The sequence below is a fragment of the Corvus cornix genome, chromosome 4A (genome assembly GCF_000738735.6).
Source record: "Corvus cornix cornix isolate S_Up_H32 chromosome 4A, ASM73873v5, whole genome shotgun sequence".
NCBI lineage: Eukaryota > Metazoa > Chordata > Aves > Passeriformes > Corvidae > Corvus > Corvus cornix.
Genome location: NC_047058.1, coordinates 2,527,935 through 2,551,410, shown reverse-complemented (window position 1 = coordinate 2,551,410; position 23,476 = coordinate 2,527,935). Strand labels below are relative to the sequence as shown.

At 50.0% G+C, this 23,476-nt stretch overlaps 1 protein-coding gene across 3 annotated transcripts; it reads right to left on the bottom strand.

Moving 5' to 3' along the window:
• Positions 1 to 14,720: 14,720 nt before the first annotated feature.
• Positions 14,721 to 20,599, bottom strand: LOC109145043 (G-protein coupled receptor 183-B-like). 3 transcript variants are annotated; one of them, XM_019287781.3, is made up of 2 exons: positions 20,175 to 20,599; positions 14,721 to 16,851 (listed from the first exon to the last, which is right to left on the bottom strand). In XM_019287781.3, exons 1-2 carry the CDS (start codon positions 20,210 to 20,212, stop codon positions 16,161 to 16,163), a joined length of 729 nt encoding a protein of 242 aa, XP_019143326.1. In that variant the 5' UTR covers positions 20,213 to 20,599; the 3' UTR covers positions 14,721 to 16,160. The 3 variants fall into 3 exon arrangements, with proteins under 3 accessions (XP_019143326.1, XP_039427902.1, XP_039427903.1); XM_039571968.1 differs by lacking the exon at positions 20,175 to 20,599 and adding an exon at positions 18,565 to 18,727; XM_039571969.1 differs by lacking the exon at positions 20,175 to 20,599 and adding an exon at positions 18,560 to 18,643.
• Between the last annotated feature and the right edge of the window lie 2,877 nt (positions 20,600 to 23,476).

The window sequence follows — 23,476 nt, the reverse complement described above, 5'->3', positions numbered from 1 at the left end:
GCCACGTTTAACTTTTAAACTGCTGCGAACTTGATACCTCCACATTCAAACTTGTTTCATGACAGCAGCAAGCAAAAAAAGGGGAGAAAAACCTGTTTGGCTTGATTTTCAGGTAAACTTAGACTTCTCCAGGAGCTTTTTTCCTGGCTTTTTATATTAGTGGAAGGCAGGTAATTTAACACATTTTTACAGGCTCACAGCAGTGTCAGGGCCCCTCGCATGATGAGAAAGACATTGAGGGACTGGAGAGTGTCCAGGGAAGGGAACGGAGCTGGGGAAGGGGCTGGAGCACCAGGAGCGGCTGAGGGAGCTGGGAAAGGGGCTCAGCCTGGAGCAAAGGAGGCTCAGGGGGGACCTTGTGGCTCTGCACAACTCCCTGACAGGAGGGGGCAGCCGGGGGGGTCGGGCTCTGCTCCCAGGGAACAGGGACAGGGGGAGAGGGAACGGCCTCAGGCTGTGCCAGGGAAGATTTAATTTGGATATTTGGGAAAATTTCTTCATGAAAAGGCCTTGGAATAGGCTGACCAGGGAGTCCTCATCCGTGGAAGCATTCAAAAAATGTGTGGGTGTGGCACTTTGGGACATGGTTTAGTAGCAAAGTGGCAGTTTTAGATTAACAGGTGAATTCAATGATCTTAGAGGGCTTTCCCAACCTTAGTGATCCCATGGCTCTCTGATTCCTGGGACATTTGTGTTCATTTGCATGTTTGCTTTTGCAAACATGGCCTTGTGTTAGAAACAAACTCTCCAGATATTCCCAGTGCCATGATGGGTTCCTGCGTCCCCTGGCAGTGCCAGGGCTGGAGCTGCTGCTAACGAGGCAGCTCATCCTGTGCTAATTAACTCTGATGAGTAATGAAGCAGGGGAGGCTGTGCTGTGCCAGCCCTGCTCTGTTCCCACACTGAGGGACTCTGTCCAGCCCAGGTGTCCCTGCACAGGCAGGACGCGCTCTGGGCACCCCTGGAACTCGCCCAGGAGCCCAGGTCACGTCCTGCAAACCATTCGAGCCCACGGAGCTCTGGCAGCCGCCCCAGCTCCCAGAGTTTGCTGGATGTTGCCATGGAGAGCAGGAGCTCTTCCTGCCTTGCCTCTGGTTGCTTTCCCAGCCGCCGTGCCGAGGGCAGGGAGCACAAACCCTGTGGGCAGGCACGGAATGCCAGGAGAGAGAACAGGCTGTGCTGCTGTCCTCAACCATGAGCTGATGAGTGTCATCACCCACGCTCAGCCCACAGGTGCCTTTGTGACGATAAATTGCCCTTGGTGACTTTCCTGGCTCAGTGGTGGGGGTGTCCAGGGGTGTCAGAGCTGCCAGGAGCAGTGGGGAGCCTGTGGATGAGCAGGACAGGCAGGGTAGCCAAGAGGTGCTACCTGCCTTCAATGCCTTCAATTGTTGTGGCCTGAGAAAAAGGGGAGATTCAGGTTGGACAGCAGGAGGAATTTCTTGATGGAAAGGGTGGTCAGGCATTGGAAGGGGCTGCCCAGGGAGGTGGTGGAGTCCCCATCCCTGGAGGTGTCCAAGGAAGGACTGGACATGGCTCTCAGTGCTCTGGGCTGGGTGACAAGGTGGGGATCAGGCACAGGTTGGAGCTGGTGATCCTGGAGGGCTTTTCCACCCTCAGTGATTCTGTGAAACTTGGGTTGGGCCCACAATGTTGTGTGGATGCTCAGTAAATTCCTGCCCTCTGGGGCCAGGGGCAATGGGAGATGTCACCTGCTCGCCCCTGCAAGTGTAGAAGTTCCAGGTTGCACAACAGGCAGTGCAAGGAGCTGCCAGGGAGTTCTGCTGGGTTATTTCAGTCCTTGGACATGGTCAAGCAGGAATTTGACTAAGGAAGGGCTGGAGCCAGGTGAAGCTGTGGCACCACAGGAGCATCCCTAAGCCTGATGCTGCTGGGATGGGATTCAAAGCAGCCTGAGATGGGCTCTGGCAGGTGCAGGTCTGCAACCATGTGGGAATGAATAATTTGGGAATGACCGAGGCAGGAGGTGATGGAATGGTGGGGGACAACCCTTCCCTGACCTTGCCCCAGTGAAAATCCAAGCCATGGATCAGGGGTTTCAGTCAGCCTGGTCTGCTTGAGGGTTCCCTGCCCATTGCAGGGAGCTGGAATGAGATGGTCTGGAAGGTCCCTTCCAGCGCTGGGGACCTGCTGCAGGGAGTGGGTGAGCAGGACACAGCCCTGACTCCCTCATCCCAGCCTGAGGAACTCCTGTTGCTCTTGGCAGCTCCCAGATCCGCCAGCATTTTAGGAAGTGCTGGATCAGCTGGATCACCTGTGCTATAAATACCTGTCCTCTGCCAGAGCAGGGCTTGGAGTCAGCAAAACATTCCAGCACGTGCTCAGTCACACCCAGCCCTTGGCAGAAGTTGAGCATCTGCTTATTTTTAAGCCCGCACTTCTAAATTTGGGGGGTTGGGGTGGTGCTGCCTTGGGATGGCCAAGCTGGATGTCGGTTGTGATGGGTTTTGTTGCCTACCTGGAGCTCCAGGGAATGCTGGCTGCCCTCAGCTCTAACACTTTTAAAGAAAAAAAACTAGTGCAAAGCTGTAAATGTGGGAATAGACATTCCCACAAGTCATCTGCTGTTAATTTAAAGTTGAATCGATTCATTTTAATCCAAAAGCAGCAGAGCAGCTTTCAGCCTCTGAAGACCATTGAATATTACACTTGATATTATCAGCAAAAGGATTGCAGGGCATGTTTTATTTCACCAAGAGCACTGAGTGCTTTGCCAAACTCTGTCTCCTGAGGGTCACTGCAAATGTGCTCTCCTGCTTTTCATACAATGTGGTTGTGCAACTCCTTAACTATTCCTGCAATTTTAGCTTGGAGGCCTCTCTAACACAAACGTGTAGCTTGGTCTCACGGACGTATCTCCCCCTAAATTAATAAATGTATGAGCAACCTTCCTTCCAGGGCCTGAAGGGGCTCCAAGAGAGCTGGAGAGAGACTTTGGGTGAGGGATGGAGGGACAGGACATGGGGGAATGGTTTTAAGATGAAGAAAGTTAGATTTAAGTTGGATATCAGGAAGAAATTCTTGGCTGGAGGGTGGGGAAGCCCTGGAGCAGGTTCCCCAGAGAAGTTGTGGTTGCCCCTGGATCCCTGGAACTGTCCAAGGCCAGGCTGGATGGGGCTTGGAGCAATCTGGGATAGGGGAAGGTGTCCCTGCCCATGGCAGGGGGTTGGAAATGGATAATCTTTCAGGTCACTCCCCATCCAAACCGTTCCATGATCCCATATCCTCACCTGTGCTGTGGTGCCACAGGAGATTTTTACCTGAAATATGGGAACCAGTCACTTCTCAGCAGAGACGGTGCAAAGCAAGGAGCTCACCCAAACTCCTGGACGAGTTGGACTGTGCCAGGTCCACGCTAAATTAAATCAGGAAACAGCAAATGGACATTGCTTGCTTTAGATCTTCATTTACCTCTTCTTCTGCCTCATGTGGAGCAAAGGCCTCCGTAGGAAGCAGGAACATTGGGCAGCTGCCTCCGAGCACTGGGTGTCTTTGCCATGTTTGATACCCTGCAGCTGCTCGGGGTGGGTTCATTATCTCCTTAAAGCAGGAATTCCTGGTTTTACAGGGTGATTAGCAGGCTGATGGAAACACGGAGAGAGCAGAAACCCAAATACTTATGCAGAGCCATAAAGCGCTTCCCAGAGCTGGCCCCACAGCTGCAGCAAACACTGGTGGTTTTCCGGGTGATACATTTTTCCTAAGGGATAAATTGCTGGAATAGCTTGAAGAGAGCATTGCCTTGTGCTTGCACGTCACTGTGCAGGGCAGAGCTGCACTGACAACCAGCAGTGGGGTGGTTTGGCCTCACTGAGCTGCTCCCAGTCAGTTGTTGTTGTCCGGGTGTTGGCTCCCTGTAGGAGTGACGGATGTGGCGGAGCCGCGCCGGAACACAACAGCTTGGCTGGGACAAGGGACAACCTCCTGGGGGCAGAGAGCTCTCAGATTTTGGGTGGCTGTAGGTCTCAGCCCATGGATGTCCTCCAGGGCTGGGGTGATTTCGTGCATCCTTCTCCGGCACATGGATGCTCATCCTGCCCACGGCAGTGGAGCAGGTGCCAGCCCAGCTCACGCACTCTGGATTTAATAAAGATCCAGAGTGTTGCTGCTGAAAAGTCTGAATCAGTCTAGTCCTGCTTGATCTCTCCCTCCCTTTCAGCCTTCCCAGCTAATAACGGGCACATGGAAGTGATTAACGAAGCCTTGTGCGGCTGGTCCTTGTTGTTTGTGCTCCCTCAACGTGAGCTTTATCTCCCAGCACGAGGGGAACGTGTTTGGCACGTTGGACCCGCCGGCTTTGCCAGCTGCAGGGAGAGCACCAGCTCCTCTCCACACCCCTGGAGCTGGGAATTAGGGATTTTCTCCTGGTGATAAATGTGTGGCTTTAATAACCAAGATAAGCACAGTTTTTGCCTGCTCTGTGCAGTCTTTGTGTCACTTCTCGTTCGCTGAGCGATGCCCGGGGTGGCTTTGGTCTTGAGCACGTTCTTTGTGACCCTCCACGTCCTGCCATCCATCAGCAAGTCCTGGTGGATCCATGTCAGATGCCAAAATTGAGGGGAAAATCAATGAAAATCTTAGAAGAACTTTCCACATCTCTTAAGAAATCTCATTTTCTTTGACAAACATTTACTAGAAAGTTGGAGCTCGGCTCCATGTTCTGTCCCGCTGGCAGCCAGTTCACAAAGTCATCCAGAAATTGTTTGGAAACCCTGTTATTGACAACAGTAACCATTAACACACCCAATGAGCTGAAAAATAACGCACATCTGGGAGAAAATAAATGCAGAGCATGCACGTGCTTTATGGAAATAAAAGGAAATTAAGAATCATGGAATCACAGAATGGATTGGGTTGGAAGGGAACTTAAAGCTCATCCAGTGCCACCCTCTGCCATGGGCAGGGACACCTTCCACTATCCCAGGTTGTGCAAAGCCCTGTCCAAACTGGGTTTGTAAGACTGAAAATACGGAATTATGAAGATGGTGAGGAATCCTGCTGGGAGCTTGAGGATCTCACCCAGTTTCAGGTCTTGAACCGCGATTAAGTTCTACCAACTTTTTTCCTTTTCTACCTCTTTTTGACCCAACTTACCCCAAACCCTTCTCAGCTGAAGAGCACCCCCCTGGCAGGGCTGCTAGCATGGCTGGATCTCCTTGGAATTGTTTGCATAACTTTGGATGTGCTCTTTAAGTCTGGAGTGCTTGTTTTGATCTTTGTTTCAATAATACTTGGAGTGTTGATCCATTACGTGGTTTCCTACAGCCTCCGAAGAGGTACAAGATAATAAAAAAGATATTGTTGAGTTTAGGGGTTTCTTTAATGAATTCTCTAATTTCCATCATTAACCCAGCGCTGCCAAGGCCACCACTAAACCATGTCCCCAGGTGCCACACGTCTTCTAAACACACAAAGGGCATTTTGTGGCAATTACAACTTAAAGGATTTTTTATCTTTCTTTGTGGCTGGAAGTCTAGGAGCTTTTGGGCACTTCCTAAATGCATTAATTTATGGGAAGAGCACCACTGAGTGATTGGGAGCTGGGGAAAATCCTCTCAATGTGAAAAGCTAAACCTAAATGCAGAGACTGAAGCAAATCTCCATGTGCTGGTAAAATGAGATGGTTCTGTTTTCCTTTCTAATTCCTGGGTTTACAGGAAATAAGTTAGGAACTGTTAGTTAATAATCCACAAAATGGTAGCAGAGGTCAAAGCACAGAGTACCCATGGCCATCACATCCATCCTCTTTCCCTGTTCTGTGCTATCCGCCTTGGAGACACCCCCATTTCCTTGGCGTTTAACCAAACCCAGCTTCACCCCCTGGGAATGTTGTGGGGGTTCTCCCTCCAGGGATGCACCTGCTAAGAGGTACAAGGAAATGGGGTAGGACCCCATAACATGGGAAGAAGAGGTGAGCCAGCTTCTCAGCATGAAAGGGGGACACACATTGGGTACAGAGTCACACAGGTGTGTGAGGACTTAGGGGATCTCCCCACCAAAAACCCCATGTCTGTTGGACCACAAAACCCAGGCAGAAGAAACACCTGGTGCTCCAGGGGTTGTTTTTCAGGTTGATAAAAGAGGAAAGGAGCAGTTTTACCACACAGACAACACATCTCAGCAGCACCCAGGGCAGCACACACCTCTTAAGTTCCACTCTTTGTGCAAAATCAGCCTAAAATGGGCTGAAGTTGTACTTTTGTTTAGAAATAATAAATGGCAGAGAAATGCACCCAGCAGAGATGGTCTCATCTTTGGGCTGTTCCACTTTACCCTCATCCACAAAGTACAGGAGCTGATGCCTTTGGAATATTCCCTTGGGATTGCCTGGAGTGGTCTTATCCAAGGCAGACCCATGGTTCATTTACTGGGCCAGCAATGAGCCACAGAGATCCTTTCCATTAATAAAAAAATTCCCATTTCTTCATCAGCATAAGATTTAGTCCCTCTCCTTGTTCTGAGCAACTGTTTGACTCTTTGGAAGGAAGTGGTCAGGTGTTCTGGAAATTCAATTAATTCCCTGGGTCACAGGGTAGTTCTAAGACAAGGAGTTAAACTTGTTTCCTTTTCCTTTGTTTTTAAGCTCATTTTCATTGTGTCCAGAGCATAGCTGAGATAAGCTCTGCAGTAAACACACACCAGGACCAAATTCTTCAAGGAAACATATTTTTGTCCTATTTTTTTCCTTAAACTAGAGCTTTAACTGGATCCTTGTCTAATTCTCAAGGTCACTGTTAAATATTTTAAATACTTGGTGAAATGCCAAAATATTTTCATTGCCTGAAGTTTTCTCTTTGGAGAATGCTTGCAGACAAGGAAATGTGTCATCTTCAGCAGTTGTGTCAAAGAGAAACCTGCCTTGACAAGCACTTTTGTGGCTCAGGAATTTGACTAAAGTTTTGTTTATAATGAGTAGGACCAAGTGTCTCAGGATGTGTTTAATCACCAGCAGCAGTATTTAATTTACTTTAATTTAATGGATCTAATCTCTGCAGCAGGACTGTGATTATTATAGGTTTTAATTATTAGGGAAAAATGGTTTTATTGCTGAGGTTTGTATTAAATCTGGGCTGAAACCATCTGTAGACCTTAGACAGGCCTGGATGAAGCAGGGGAAGGCCTGATGGCCCCTCGTGCTTAGGGCACATTCCCTCTCTGGGAACATCCACAGGGCTGGGGAAGGCAAATGGGACAAATTGAGAGAAAAGTGGATTTTTCCTTTCTTCACACCCAGCTGTGGGGAATCACTTTGCAGTGAAAGCCTCTCCAAGGCAGGGCAAGAGCTCCTTGGTGGTTTGGGTCAGGCCTTAATCTACAGCGGAATAATAATGCCTGAGCAAGCCTGGATCTTGCCACAGCTTGGTTTTATCTTTTCTCAATTTCATACTCAACAAAAAAGGAATTAAGATCTTTCTATGATACCCTTTCACCATCACTTTGCTTGAGGAAGGAGCTGAGGGAGCTTAAATGAGGTTGGAGTTTGCATCAGGCCTGTGCCAGCTCTGCACTGAGGGTGGAGATTGATGAAAAATTCTCAAAGGATGAACTTATGGTTTGTCTGATTGGGAATTCTGATTTGCTCAGAGGAAGGAGCAAACAGAACTTTCCAAAGTTGGATTTTGAACAGATGAGACATTTGTGCTCCATTTGTGAGAGCAAGGGAGCATTAACAGAAAAGAATTGAATCTGACCAAATCCGGTCATTTTTATTTCCTTCCAAGCCCTAATTTTGATTTCTGCAGGTGATTTACAGTGAAACTCCAAAGCCTCTGGAAGCATTGGGCATTATCCCCGTTATAGGGCTGGGCTGGGTTTCATTCCCCTTGGGTTTTCCATGAAAAAAGGTGGTCAGGCATTGGCAGAGGCTGCTCAGGGCAGAGGTGGAGTCCCCATTCCTGAGGGATTTAACAGCCATGTGCATGTGGCACCTGGGGACGTGGCTCAGGGGTGGGCTTGGCAGTGCTGGGGGAATGGTTGGACTTGATTATCTCAGAGGGCTTCTCCAGCTTAAATGATTCCATGAGTCTGCGCTGGGGTTTAGAGGGCAACGTGCCCCATCCTAATGGACCACTGGCTGTGGGGACAATGTGGGGACAATTTCCTCCCAAGTGTGGGCATTCCCGGTTGGCTCTGTGACAGGGAGAAGGGCACTGAGCAGGGGAGAAGGGCAGGACACGGTGTGGGCGTGACATCTGCCACTGTCACCACCAGAGTGGCCTCTGATGATGGGCAGGGAAGGGCTGCCTGGAGGTGTCTGCTCATAATTAATCAACAGCAGCAATAATCTTGAGGGATTTAATGAGAAAGGTTACAAAACATGGCTTGCTTTGTAGAGAAAACAAAGATTTTTTATTTTGCAACTAATTAATCCCTTCTTTCCCCCTTTCTGGCTTTTTTCTGCTTCCCAGGAAAGAAAAGAGTAGAAGTTGGGATTCTTTTCTTCTTTCATTTCCTTGCCCTTCATGAAAATTCAGGGAGGCCATAATTCACATGAGCACATCCCATGGAGTGAGGGGAGAAGAGCAAGGGGAGAGGGTGAGATTCCCAAGATTTAGCAGGTGGAGCCATCACCCAGCCCCAGAGGAGGATGGAGATCTGATGCCTTTTGGGGCTCTTGGCAGTTTTGGGGTATTGATGTGGCGACAAACTGGCAGAGCTTTAGGAGAGAGGCAAAAACCTAAAAACCCGACTGCCTAAAAACCTGACTGGATAAAAACTTGTCTGCCTAGAAACCTGTCTGCCTAAAAACCTGTCTGCCTAAAACCCTGACTGGATAAAAAAATGACTGGATTAAAAACCTGTCTGCCTAAAAACCTGACTGACTGCCTAAAAACCTGTCTGCCTAAAAACCTGACTGGATAAAAACCTGACTGGATTAAAACCTGACTGGATAAAAACCTGACTGGATTAAAACCTTCCAAGAGGCAAAGTTTACACAAATCCAGTTCACACAAATGCCAAAAAACCTTCTCTAACCAGCAATAGAGATGGTTCTGGGGAAGCATCACGGGGGATATTATTTCTTTATGATCTCTTCTCTGGCCTCCTCAGTATTTGTTTTACGCAGCTGCCTCCAACATCTGCTTTTCATCTCTGCTCTCTGTCCATGTAGGTATTCAAAAATGCCTTCCTTCTTTCAGCTGCTTTCTGGGCCTCCTGCCTTGTCAATGAAACGTGCAGATAATTGAATTCAAAAATCACTTTAAAACAGGTTATTGAGTCTTTTACACCCAAATAATTAAAGGACTAATGTCAGCTGCCTTCTACACAAAGGAAGATGGTGAAAAAGAGCAAGATGAGCCTGAAATTTCTCAGGAACCTGGAAGGAGGCTGAAGCCATTCTGTAGTTCCAATTTGAGGTGTTTTCCCACCTTTCTAGCTGATGGACTTTAAGCATTTTCCCAGCCCCTCCTCTGTGCACACAGAGCAATCAGATCCCAAGCTGTGGTTCAGCCTTTGAGCCCTGGATCCACCTCTGGAGCATTGGGATTCCCAGGAGAGCAGCTCCTTGTGGTCAAGCATCCAGCCTTGGTGTCACAAATCCCTGATTCCTTGGCCTTTGGCACCGGTTGGCATGAAAACGTCTCAGTCCTGGCACGGCAGGTCCTGGCAGCTGCCTCTGAGCCCTGGCACAGCAGGTCCTGGCAGCTTCACCCCGCTGGGAGGGGGGGTTGCATGAGTGGGGGTTTGCAGTTATTCCATCCCACTTTCGGCCTGAAATGCTCTCCCTCCTCCTCCCCGGGACATGCGGGGTTGTTGCTCTTGGATTAAGGAGCTGCAGCTCCGAGGCTTTTCTCAAAAGCAAATACAACTTTTGACCTCAGTGAGGAGCAGATTTTGCCTGGATGCAAGGCCAGCAGCTCCACGAGGCTCCTGGTGCCTCCTCCCTCTCATTCTCACTGCAGCCTCATCGGAGAAAAGCCCACTTTCTTCACAGAAAATCCCTCTCCTTTTGATGTTTTTCCCATTCTTTGTTGTTTTATCTCTTGGGCAAAACTCGCCCTTGGAATAACACCCCTCCACACAGCAGTATCTCTGTGTTCCTGGGGCTGAGCTTCTCCTGCATCTTGGATCAGCCATGGAACAGGCAAATCTGCATTTTCTCATGTAGGTGATCAGCAGTGAGGTTTGGAGCCCTAAGACTGAAAACTGGGTAGAAAATACTCCCAGGCTCAGGTGGGGTGGTCTGAAGTGTAACCCACCTTCCAGCCCAGAGGGAAAATGGGATTTGCATCCCTTCCTTCTCCTCCTCCTCCTCCTTCTCCTCCTCCTCCTCCTCCTCTTCCTCCTCCTCTTCCTCGGAGTTACCTGGGCAAACAGCCCATCATAAGGAAAGGAGACTGGAAAAAAGCTGCCAGGTCATGGCTCTGATGTCTACAAAGTGTAGGGGATTTTAAGGAAAGTAACAAGGAGCAGAGCTGGGGCAAGGTGGGATCAAGGCCTGCAAATCCTGGAGGTCCCCAAGCCCTGGAGATCCCCAAACCAGCCCTGAGTGGAGCCCTGAGGTCAGTGTCCACTGGGATTCACATCCCCTGGTTTTGTTTAGCAGGCAGAGGAAAATCTCCTGTGCTTCTGCATCTTCCTCCATCTGAAAATGTAAACCATGGTAAAGTATCTGCTTATAGTGTGACCTCTTCACTTCAGCAGGGGCTCTGTTCTGGGGTGAATTCCAGCAAACCACGGTGTTTACAAGGAAAATGCCTTTTTTCAGTGTTCTCATGCCCATGAGAACATCCTTGGGGGAGAAACTGGAGAGTTTTCATGGCTCACCCAGGAAAGTTGAGGGAAAATATATTCCTACCCCACTGTTTTAAAAAATAAAAGAAAAAAAGAAATTCACTAAAATCAGTTTTAAGTAATTGTTTGGTACCTCCTGTGGTGATGCATCTGCTCTGAGTTTTAAACAGTGAGGTGCTGGGTTTTCCACCAAACTCAGCCTTGCAGCAAACAGGAACAAACTCAGCCCTGCCAGGGCTTGGAGCTGGCAAGAGGTCGGGTGCCCCAGGTCATCATTTCTGAATTCCAGGAGGGATTTAGCCCACTCTGGGGACAGGGCTGTGCTGGGCAGACAAAGCCCTTCCTGAAGGATTCTGGCTCCCCACCGTGGCAACAGCATGAGTTGGGCTGGGGAATGTGCCAGAGGAGGCAGCCCGGGGTGATGAGGTTGGAGCTGCACGGGAAGGTGATGGACGGCCCTTGGAGCAGCCTGGTCTCGTGGAAGGTGTCTCAGCCCATGGAGGGGGGTTGGATTAGGCGACCTTTAAAGTCCTTTCCAACAGAACCATTCCGTGGTGGCCAGTGGCAACTGGGCACTGGGAGTCGCAGCCCCTGGGAGCTCCAGCTGCTGTTCCAGGAGCTGCTTCTGCAAAGGGCTGAGGGAAACCCTGCCTGTCCCTGACAGTTCCTGTGAGGGACAGGCAGGGTCCCACACTTCCCCATGGTCACCCGGCTCTGTAAACAAACTTCAGTGTGCCTGGAGACAGATCACAGCCTGGGACTCCATCCCTCTGCTCCTCAGCACGCTCAGGGAGAAGCCAAGAGCAATAGATTTATGGAATCCAAACATCACAAATGCAATTTATTTACACTGCTGAGGCCGAAAGGAGAAGCAGATGCTTCTGGTTTGGATGCCTGTCCAGCCTAGTTTCAGGAAAGCATGGGGGTCAGTGTGAGGGAAAGGATGGACTCAAAATGTTCAATGTGTCACCCCCAGTGATAGTCCTTGTCCATCCCTGATGGACATCCTCGCAGCCCTGTGTGCCTGAACACAAAGTTCAGCTCTCCAGCAGCAGCCTCCAGAGCCACCCCTGCACCCACAATCCCGTTTTCCCTAATTATGCTGTAAGATATGCATCCAGGATACCTCCAGCAGGGCCAGAGGCTGGGCCAGAGGGTTGCAGAGCAGTGCAGGGCTCTGGCTGACTCCGTGTGGCAATGGCTTGTCCTGGCTCAAACCGTCCTGGGGGCAGAGGAGTGGACAAACAGCCCCTGGGGGGTTTATTTGGCACAGCTGCACCGTGCAAGGGAGAGGTCCCAAAACCAGGTCTGAATAAAGGGGAATTGTGTGGCCACTGAAAGGTGTATTTGGAGATCAGATGTGGAGCTGGCCATGACTTGCTGCCTCCTGTGCCACATTGTGGGGTCACAGATTGATCCCCTGGGAAGGGACCTTAAATCCCATCCAGTCCCACCCCTGCCATGGGCAGGACACCTTCCACTGTCCCAGGTTGCTCCAAACCCCGTCCAGCCTGGCCTTGGACACTCCCAGGGATCCAGGGGCAGCCACAGCTTCTCTGGGCACCGTGTGCCAGGGCCTCCCCACTCTCACAGGGGAGAATTCGTTCCCAATATCCCATCTAACCCTGTTCTCCTTCATCCCAAAACCGCTCCCCCCGTCCTGTGCCCGCCTGCTTTTGTCCGAAGTCTCCGGCAGGTGCCCGAGCAAAGCAGGACTTTCCTCAGGGCTGGTTTGCTCCATCTCTGGCCCAGCAGAGGGCACGATGTGCAAGCGAGAGCGGCGATCCCCGGCCAGGAGCGGTGCCAGGAGTGATGCAGCGAACAGGACCCAAAGCCAGAACGCCCCAGACGGGACGCGCCAGACACGGCGTGTCCTTGGGGTGGCCGGGGCCGCTCACTGCTGCCAGCCAGGGGCCAAACACCTTCTTGCACTTTCGAGAGCGCTTGGTTTCGTTATTCAACAGCCCCGTAGGTCCTTTAAATGGCTTTTGGAGAAACAGCTGTGAATTCGAGCAAATGGAGCCAGCATCTGTTAGAAGAAACCAAACTGCCCCTAATTTTCCGGAATTTTGATCTCAAAAGAGGAACGTTTCCCAAAAACATTCAATGTCTTCTAACACCGTCATTTACTGCAGGGAGCGAACCCATCTCCTCAGTTCAGTCTGCTCTGTAAGTTGTGTGAGGTCTAAATCCAAGTGTTTGGATTATTGGTGCTTCAGAAAACTCATCTCTAAGAATGACTCAGTCGTAGAAAAACACCTTCCTGTCCCAATCTTTCCTTCTCCCTGGATTGTTATCAAACTTCCTTTGAAAGAAGCTTCCCAGCAAAAGTAGGAGAAAAGTTCCCTTCTTGCCTTAATCATTAAGTAAGGTAAACATGCTGTGTAACCTCAGCCATGTAATTTAAGGATTTTGGTCATCCCTATGACACGGGAATTCCCCTCTCATGGGCACCATTATGTATCTGTTCCGAAAATCCTTTCATTTCACCTTTCTGCTCACATGGTGCTGCTGCAGTGATGCAAGTCCTGGCTGGCGCTCACTTACAAGCAGTGAAATCTAAACAACTTTTCTTCCAAGAGGCAAAGTTTACACAAATCCAGTTCACACAAATGTCCTGGGAGAGCCTCTTGTGATAGGGAAGTGCCTTCCTGCAGCTGCCCCATGCCAGCCGTGTCCTGCCCATCCGTGCTTCCATTGCAATTCCCTGTTGCAGCGATGGGTGCCTCTCCCTGCACCCCAGAAAAGGCTTTTGTGGTTCTGGAGAGGATGGACTGGGGGGTTTGGCGCAGGAAATAGCTCCAAGATAAACACACAGTGCCCAGAGAAACTGTGCCTGCCCCATCCCTGGAAGTGTCCAAGGCCAGGTTGGACAGGACTTGGAACACCCTGGGATTGTGGAAAGTGTCCCTACCCATGACAGGGGGTGGGTTAGAGGAACTTTAAGGATCCTTTCCCACCCAAACCATTCCATGATTTTGTGATTTCAAGCTCTTGGCAAAAGCAGACTATGAACTCTTTTTCAGAGAATGACCTAACTCCCCAACCACAGCTACATCAAGCACCAGGAGCCAGCCAAAACCACTCAGGGAATCGTATCCAAGTGGAAAATAAAAATAGCTTGTGTGTTTTAGCTGAGCTGTAGAGAAGCCCTCTTTATTTCAGGGATTTGGAAACTTCCGATGAGGATGTGAACAAAGGGCATGGAGGGTCTGTCCTTGACCGCAAAGTGCTTTGGGTGTCCCAGATGAGCAGATCTCTCCAAGCCTGCTGTTCTTACCCAGAATTTCCTTGTGGAGCATCTCCTTCCCTTTCAGCCTGGCCACTGCCACAAACCCCAGCTGCTCCCAGCAGGACACTGGGTCATCAGAGAATCGCCAAGGTTGAAGGGATCTCCAAGATCACCGAGTCCAACCGGAGCTGTTCCATGCGCAGAGGTGGCACCAGCCCAGGGAAAAGCCAAAGGCTGCTCGGTCTCCTGGGAAATCACTTCCTCCCCTTGCTGCTGGGTGTGCACAGAGCAACTCTTGGCCCTGGAGGACAGCAGGAAGGGCTTCCCACCACAGCACCCATGAGGAGCACAGCGAAACCACCAGCGGCCCCTGGGTCTTCTCTGGTGGCTGTCTGCTGACAGGGGGAACTCTTCCATTTATCAGTTTGATCATCCTGTGCAGGGTTTTGTTTCCTCTCCATCTGCAAAGGTGACCAGAAGTGGGGCTGATGGGGACCAGCTGCCAGGAACTGCACCACAGCAAAACTGTGAATTTGCTGAGATAGGACAGGAGATAGAACATCCCCCAGTGTCACTGGGTTCTCTCTGTCCCTCTTTGCCGACCAAGGAGTCACATGTGGTCTAAATGTTCACTATAAAAATCTTGCCAACAGGGGCTGTAACAAAATAATCATCTCCTCTAGATCTCTCTAGCAGAACCTCAGCAAAAATACATAAATAATGCCCAGGCTTTAACAAAATAGATTTTTATTAATTACAGCACTTCAAGTAACATTTCAGCTCTCCTGGGAGTGTCTCACTTCAGGCTTCAGGAGCGAGAACAGGTTATCTCAGTGCATCAAGTTATTAGGACATCCTTCCTGCTGACGGGATCAGCTTTGTTTGGGAATGTTCATCCAAGGGTTTAATTGACTTGCTTACATTTCTGCTCTGCTTTTACTGATCCCCAGCCCTTGGCAGAGCTTCCTTTGGAGTCTCCTGAGAGGCAAAGTCAGCACTCAGCACTCGCTGCTGGTGCCACAGCCATGAGCTGAGGATGGCAAAAAGATTTGGGGATGGCATGAGGATTTGGGGATGGCAGAATGACCTGGGGATGGCAGAAAGATCTGGGGGTGGCAGAACGATCTGGGGGTGGCAGAACGACCTGGGGGTGGCAGAACGTCTGGCAGAAGTTCAGTCTGTCCTCATCGCAGTCTGTACCTGGAGTTGGGAGGTGTCTCCCACATGAAGTCAGGAGGATTTGGAAGTGCCCACAGCCACGTGTGCTTTGGGCAGTGTCAGAGGTATCTGAAGCACTTTGTGCTTTGCTGACAAAATCCCAGAGTGCTGAGGAAATTCCAGGAATTACCAGCTGGGAACAGCTCTCACACATCCACCCAAGCCCTGGCGTGGTCAGAGGGACATCTGTGGCCGTGATCTTCCACACCACTGCCACGAGAGGTGGGGCAGCTCTGCTAATCCCAGCAAATCCCTCCCTGCCTCTAAACCCATGGCCATGGAATCACTGGAGATGCCTCTGGATGCAGCATATGCAACTCTCCACCTCGAAGGGCTGCAGCAAACAGCTGCATTCCAGCTTTCCACCTCTTTATTCCTGGAGAAGGATGTGAGAGAAGCTGTTTCCTGCTTTGCTGTGACAACCTCCCAAGAACAGCTCTGGGAATGTTCCAAGGTATGGCAGCTCAGCCCCGCTCTGTCCCAGGAATTCTCCAGGTGGGGCTGATGCCACGAGCCCACCTTGGGCATCTTGGTGCTCACCTTGTCTCTCCATCCCACCTGCTGAGCCTGGGGGCCACCTGAGTTAGGAATATTTTAGGACATAGATCCTGTCTTTAGTAAACAACTACACAACTCTTGGCTCAACAGATCCCTGAGGAAGCCATTAAGCAGCCTTATTATAGAAAAAACCATGGCGTTGATTTACATCCATGAAATCTCTTTTGCTTCACCTGTACAGTGAATAAAGTCTAAATAAAGACACAGCAGCTGTGGTTTCTCGATGCCAAGGGGCTCCTCAGCCCCAAACTCTTCTCAACTGAACAGCACCAGGAATCACAAAGGTTTAAACTCCCTGGTGAGCCTTGTTCCTGGTTATTGAGCAATTTCCAAATGGTTTGGAATTGCCTTGAAGAGTCTTGAGTTGTTCCAGCATTCCCAGAGGGAACACGCCCTACTTGGATTTCAGTCTAGACCTGGGAGACATACTGAAAAATATCTTGTAGTAGATATAGACGTTGATAATCCTTAGCAGAATTCCCAGGATGTAGCTGAGGGACCTGAGCAGGTCTGCGGCCACGCTGGAGAGCTGGAACAGGAGCCCCAAAGGGCCACGGGAGGGAGCGGAGGCGCCACTGGCCCTCAGGTGGTCATCCATGAGGAACAGGGCGCACTCTGCGGCCACCAGCGTCCAGATCACCCTGCATATCATCCTGGCATTCCTGACTGTCCGTAGGGGCCGTGACTCCGAGGGCAGGAAGGTGATCAGATAGGCCTCGAAGGCCACGCAGCTGAGCAGGACACAGCTCACGTGGGCGTTGGCCGTGAGGAGGATCCGCACCAGGGCCAAGGCTGCAGGAGAGACACCGGCACCAAAACTGCCCAAAACCATGTCAGAAACAAGGCTAAGGAAAACCAGGATGTCTGCCTGGGCCAGGCTGGAAATGAGGACTGCAGTGGACTTGGAGGAGACCTTGGCAGACTGCAGGAGGATCATGGTGTACGTGCTGCCCAGCAGCCCCAGGAGGGTGCTGACAGCGTTGGAGGAAGACAGGACGAGGTATTGGATATATTTCAGTGCCAGGTACCTTCTGAGATCTTTCATGTGGTCTCTCTCCATTGAAATGCCAGTTAGGGAAGAATACCTGGAATACACATAAAAAACCCCCGATGATTAAATGTCAAATTAGCAGGATGGATTCCAGGCAAATTATGATGGACCTGCACTTGTACAGGCACATTCCGGCGTCAAGAACTGCTTGGAGATGATGCCAGCTCAGGATCTGAGCTTGTGTTTACACACTCATATCTTAAACAGGAATGTAGTTTGTAAAGCACCTGGGTATTTTCAGGTAGCAGCATAATTTGTGTAATAGTGCACCGAAGGGTGTGAGTTACCCCTGTCCCTGAAAGGGAGGAGCCAGAAAATGATAAGCTGCAGTTCCTAGAAAACACTAAAATCATCTACAAATTCAGTTCTAATAAATAAACAAGGAAATTGTTATCTAAATGGGAGAGAGGAGATAAGGAAGAACAACGTGGGTTTCTCACAGATAAAGCAAATTGATTGAGCCCAGCTTCCTCCTGCAGCAGGGTGATCAACCCTGGTGGGAACCAGCCAGTGTCACATAGCTTGGATTTTCTGAAGAGTTTCAATATTGTTTCACGAGGCATTTTTAGGGAGGAGCAAGGTAAGAAATGTGGCCTAGGTGAAACTATGGTTAAGTCATACACAGCTGGATGGGAAATCACTGGAAGGCTCATTCTCAGGAATTTGAGGAATGATGTGTCAGGTGGGGCTCTGCAGAGATCTCATGTTCTGTGGTTTTCATGAACTGCAAGAAGGAACCCAGCAGAATTTAGGCCTTGGCTGAGGTGTGCGACCAGTTTTGAGGCCAACAGCTCAAGAAAGGTGTCACTGAAGAAGTTTCAAGGAAGCTGAGCCTCAGAGATTGAGCCGAGTGTAACAATTCCATTTCTCTCCTATGGAGCAATTATCTCCTTATGTAAATTCCCAGAATTCCCAAAGTCAGCACTTTGGAGCTGGCGTTACAGAGCTTTTCCAGCACATTACCCTGCAGGTCAGGGTGTTTGCTTAAATCATCACCTGGGTTTAATTTTGCTGGGATGATGGGGAAATGATAATCTCGCGTGATTCCCGTGAAAGGTATGGAGCCAGCTTTTTGAGACTGGGATTCCCATTGTTCTAGAGACTTGACTGGTGCCAGGTTGACTCATCTGAGATTCACATGTGCCTGTTCTCCTTTGTCTTTGAAGTGTCTGATACAACTTGCTGATGAAATACTTTGGGGAAGAAGTAGGAAAAGATCTCTCCCTGTATTTCAGCTGAGTCAGCTCACCCTACCCTCACTTCCCACAGTGATTAAGTGGAAAAATTATTCTGCATTTTGTGGCAAAAGCAAATGATCTTAGAGGTCTCCTCCAGTCTTAATGACTCCATGATTGGTTTGACCCTTTGTTTTGATGCAGAGCACCAAAGAAATTCTGATCTAATGCACAAACCCTGAATCCACAGCGCGGAACTGATGCAAGTCCCCAGCTCCAAGTGGAGGAGAACCAAGCCATGACAAGTACACCCGAATCCTGATTTGTTGTGTTACCTTCAAGCAAGTTATTCCTTTGAAAGGTACGTTAAGAATCTCCTGACATTATTTTTTTGCTTGCAACCTGTTCCTGTGTCTACTTTCATCAATTACATTATTGAGGAGGTAAATGACATGCCTTGATAAAGACCTTTGCTTGTTTTAAGACCACCATCCAAGGGCTGGATTTACAGCTGGTCTTGCCCATGGGGAGCATTTGAACTCAGAGCTTCTGCACTTCAGGTCCTACCTTACCCCAGGGTTTGGTGATGAGTCCAAGGAGGAGCGTTAGGAATCAGGAGCAGCCAGAGAAGTCGGAGGAGGTGCCTGGGGCGGGACCCTGAGGAGTTCAAAATGTGTCTCCCATCCTCTCTTCTTGAAACTTCAGGATTTTCCATAGTGCTGCCAGCATTTTTCTGACCACCACAGTGTCCTTTGGAAAGGAACTGGAGCTTCTGGCTGGAAGATCCTTCCTGCTTTCTGTGGGACTTGTCAGAGGTGTCTGTCTCTTCATTCCACGGCGCCCCTCGAGGCAGGATCGCTGTCAGGCTCCCTTCTGCTCCCTCCACCTCTTCCACACTATAATTTAGGGGTTAAAACTGGCATCCAGAATGCAGCAGAGCGAGGTTTGATTTCCTCCTTCACCTCAGGGGATCGAGATGTTTATCTCGGGGATTGTCCTCGTGCCTCCAAAGGAATCTGGGCACAGTGTGAGAAAACAGGTGACAGCCCGGCCGAGGGGCAGGGATCAGGAACAGCCCCGTGGGTCACCACACAGGCACTTGCACGTGATAGGGAAGAGACATCCCAGTTCCTGACACTTGCTCCAGGTGCTGCTTGGATACATCTGCTTCTGTGAATGAAGCAGAGCTGGGAGATGTTCCCAGGTGCTGGAGCTCCCTCCATGGAGAGCTCCAGGGGCCCCTGGCAGAGTTTTGGCACTGCAAATGCACACCCTCCATGGGGACACGGGCTGGGCTGTGGCAGGAGGAGGCCAGGAGTGCTGCCTACCCCACAAGGATGCTGTGAAGGCACAGTCCCTGCTCCTGTAGCCAAATCAGTGCCAGAGACACCCTGGGCATGGCACTGGTCAGACACAGCCTCTGCACAGGTAAGAGAAAGGTAATTTGGGGTGAAGAGCAGGTGCATGAAGAAAGCACCAGCAGGGGCTGAAGCCACAGGCTCCTCCTGTGTGGCTCACCTGAGCTCCCACTGCCAGGATCCCCATCCATGGCTTCCTCCAGTGGGAAATCCCACCAGCCCACAAAGAGATTTCGTGAGGAGAGAGCAAACCCTTCCCTCTGCCTGCACCTGGGGTGGCAGGTGGGATCACACCTGGGATGGGAATAGGAGTGGGGAGCTGTTTCCTGAATTTTCTGAATGTTTCCAGAATGGCCACACTCAGTGAAGGAGGAAACCTGAGCTTCACCCCTTTATTTACAGTTTTCAAAGCAGCTCTTGTGGCCTGGGGTTCAGGTCACCCACAGGAGGATTCCTGCACACGGACAGGGACGCTTGGACAGTTTTTGACCAGATGAGATCTCAGTTCAAGATCACAGAAGGTTTCCTGAACCAACACTTGGTGTTTCCAGTGCATTATTTTTTTATCTCCACAGAAATCTCTCTGGACACACTTCCCAAATTCCAGTTAATAATAACTCCTCATTTATCGTCAGTGCACTGTTGTAGTCTGAGGGGTACCCAAAAATACCTCCTGCTCTTAAACAAGTAATTCCTTTCAAAATTCCTCCTGGAATGGTGTCAAAGAATACACAGAAGAGGAGAACAAATTAGAAATGCAGATTAGCCCTGAATATCCCGACTAATGAAGTGCTATTCCGTAGTTGAAAAGGAAAAATACTTACATTTGCTGGAAGAAGCAGCCAGGGATAGTTTTCTGCATGCCTGCACTCTGTGTGATGTCTCAGCAGAGCCGAAAAGTGCCGTTTCCCTTGGATGGATTCCTGGTTTTTATACAGAGCACCCCGTGTTCGGCTCCACGTCAGAGCTGGGGCCGCGGGATTTGTTTTGCTGGGCAACTTCCTCCAGAGCTGGTTTCACAAGGATTACTCACTTGAATCATGGCACCCATTAACTTTCAGCTGTCTGGAAAAACTGATGGGCTGCGTGGAAAAGGAGCCCCAGACACTTCCTCAGACACAGGGAGCGATCCCGGGCTTGTCTGGGCGCCACGAGAGCCAGCGCAGGTTAGCCATGAGAAAAACCCTCTGAGCACAGAAAGGATGTCCCTGGCACGGCTGCACTGGGCTATCCCGGGAGTGTTTGTGTTGGCGTTGCCGGGGATACCCAGGTTTGGCGCTGCTGACGCTGCACGCCCTCTCCTCATTGTTCTCCGGGCGGGACGTGGGGCTGGAGCCAAGTTCTTCCCTGTTTTGGGAAGTTTCCTCGCGAGGCATCGGTGAGGAGCAGAGGAGCATCGCACAGCCGCCGTGGGGAGCAGCAAACGGGTGCATCCCCAGCCACGGGAACACCGAGCACAGCTCCAGGCGTGCGGTGCCCATCCCATGCCTGCAGCCAGGACAGGGAAGCAGGGATGAAAGGCAGTGAGGCTGCCTCGGTTTCTGATCAGCCAGGAGGGTTCACTGCCTGTCCCGCACCAGCCCTGCCATCCCCCCCAGCGCTCCCTGAAGCCATGGAGAGCTGCGGAAGGATAAAGCAGCTGAAATTCCGGGCGCTGCAGAGCTCTGGCGCTCACCTGAGGATGGGGCAGGGAAGGCAGCCCGGTGCTCTGCTCCCCACCTGGAGACACTGGGGGAACATAGCCAGAGAAAGCCCTTGGAAACAGGGATTGGGCTGAGTGGCAATTCGTATAATTTGTGCTCGGATTTAATGTGTAAATATTCATTTCTGTATCTGATTTTAAGGAGTGTGTTTTGCCAGGGACTCTCTGTAGCAGTTTTGTGCTTCAAAAGTTCTGCTATACTACACAGCTTCCATTATCTTTTACAACCCCTGTTCTATTTCACAACTCCTGTTGTATTTGCTTATTTTTCTTGCCTGCCACGATGATACAACAGAACAAGTGGCTGCAAGAGCACAAATTCTGCAAACTCTCCACACTTTTCTCAGCAGCTCAAAATTTCGCAATGACTTGGGGACAGATAAGATGAACCCTCCACTTCCCAGGGCACCACTCTTCTGGTGAGAGCTTCCCCTGTGCCACCCACTCCGTGAAAACATCAGGGAACTCCTTTTTTGGGGGAGGTGGGAGGCTGAGATGGGTGGTCTGAGCTTGGCTGTGCCCAGTTTCACCGGCCATGGGGAAGGTGCTGGAATCTTTAATCAGCTCTCTCATTTAATCTGTTCATCTTTACCTCCCCATGGCTGGTGGCTCCTCTTCGAAGCCCCTGGTACCTCCACAAACAGAACAAACACAGCTTTCCCCATTAATTTCTGTTTGCTGGGAGCTGGCTCCCAGTGTTTTTCCATAAGCTGTTTATTTTGTGCTACACCTTTGTTTAAAGGCCGTGCCCAGCTCCCCACAGTGATTACAGTGCCCTTTACAGCTGAGGAATTTCTCTTCCCTTTTTTACCCCTCAGCAACTGAATTTAATTGGAATTCAGCAATATGTAAGAAAATTTCACGTTTCTTCTGCCTAAAGCACTTCACTTTTGATCCATGAGGGTTTCCAGCACTCTTCTCATGCCATCTCATAGAACCACAGAATAATGGAATCACAGACTGGTGTGGGTTGGGAGGGATTTTAAAGCTCATCTCATCCCAACCATGGGCAGGACACCTTCCACTATCCCAGGGTGCTCCAAGCCCTGTCCAACCTGGCCTTGGACACTTCTAGGAATGGGGCAGCCACAGCTTCTTGGGGCCCAGGGAAATTACACCATCTGAATATCTTGTATTTTTAGGAAGTTTTCTAACACGCTTGAAGATTTCAAGGAAATCGAGGGAGGACGCTTTTCTTTGCAAATAACTCTGCAGTTTGGTTCTACAAGCCAGGCCCTGGTTCCTGTTCCTTGGGGGTTATCCTGTTATCTGGTCCTGCTGGTGCCAGCTGCCATCCTGATCCCTGGGCTGATTGATGGCTCTGCTACTGACAGTCTGGGCTGCTCTTCTCATGCTTTACCTTGGTTTTATTTTCTCTTGGGTTGTTTGAGAAACCAGAACAATTCTTGTCAGATCTTCACCCAAGGTGTCCTGATTTTCCTCTCATGAGGGGTCTCCTGTCTGGACATCTGACTTGACATCATTTCCCATCTTTATTATCCTCAGAGAACGTACATTTCTTCAGCACTTTTTGTGATTCCTCTCTGAAGTTCTCCACAACTCCACAATTCCTCCTCTCCCTCGCCTCTCAGAGTTCAAGAAGCTCCTTTTCAAAGTCAAGCCCAGCCAAATGATTGTCTCATGTGTCTGGAAAAGGGAGAAGGAGATGCTGGTCAAGGATTTGCAGGTACGAGGAGGGGTTGGGTGACAAAGGGCAGACTCTGGAGGGCAGGAGTGACCTGTCGCAGCTCCCACTGCCACCGAGCCATGGCCAGAGCTCCACTGGCAGCAAAGCAGCAGGAGGCTGCCCAGAAGTGCTGAGCTGACCTTCTCAATGCCCTTCCTGATGGGAAAACAGCAGATTCTGCATGCTGGAGAAGCAGGAATTGGCAGGGTCAGCCCTGTCCCTGTTGGCTCAGGTGTGGATGTGTGACCTGGGTGTACCCTGCCCCTCTCTCAAGAACATGAGTTTCCCCTTTTCACCTTCCCAAAGAGCTCATCAGCAGAGGAAATCATCATCCCGCTTGTTTTATTGCCATTATTCTCCATTTTCAGGGTAGAAAAGGAAATTACCTCTTAACGAGAGCAAATGAGGGATAAAGCATTACTAATGGAATGTTTATTCCTTGTGGACGGGAATTTCAGCCATAAAACAGGATTTCATCAGCCCCTTTTGCAGAGCTGGCAGGAAAGATTTCCTGAGAGGGAGACAGGGACAAGGTTGATGGCACAATCCTTTTTGGTAAGGTGCAGAATGGATCAAGATCACAGAAAAAATGCATAAAGAAGTGGTGGTGATTCATAAAACTGGGGGGAAGAACTCGGTACAATGAGTTTAGTGCAAATATCGGCATGTTCTAACTTCCTCCTTCACTAATTCACATTCCCAGTGTGGAAATTATCATGCAACAGCACTTTGGGACA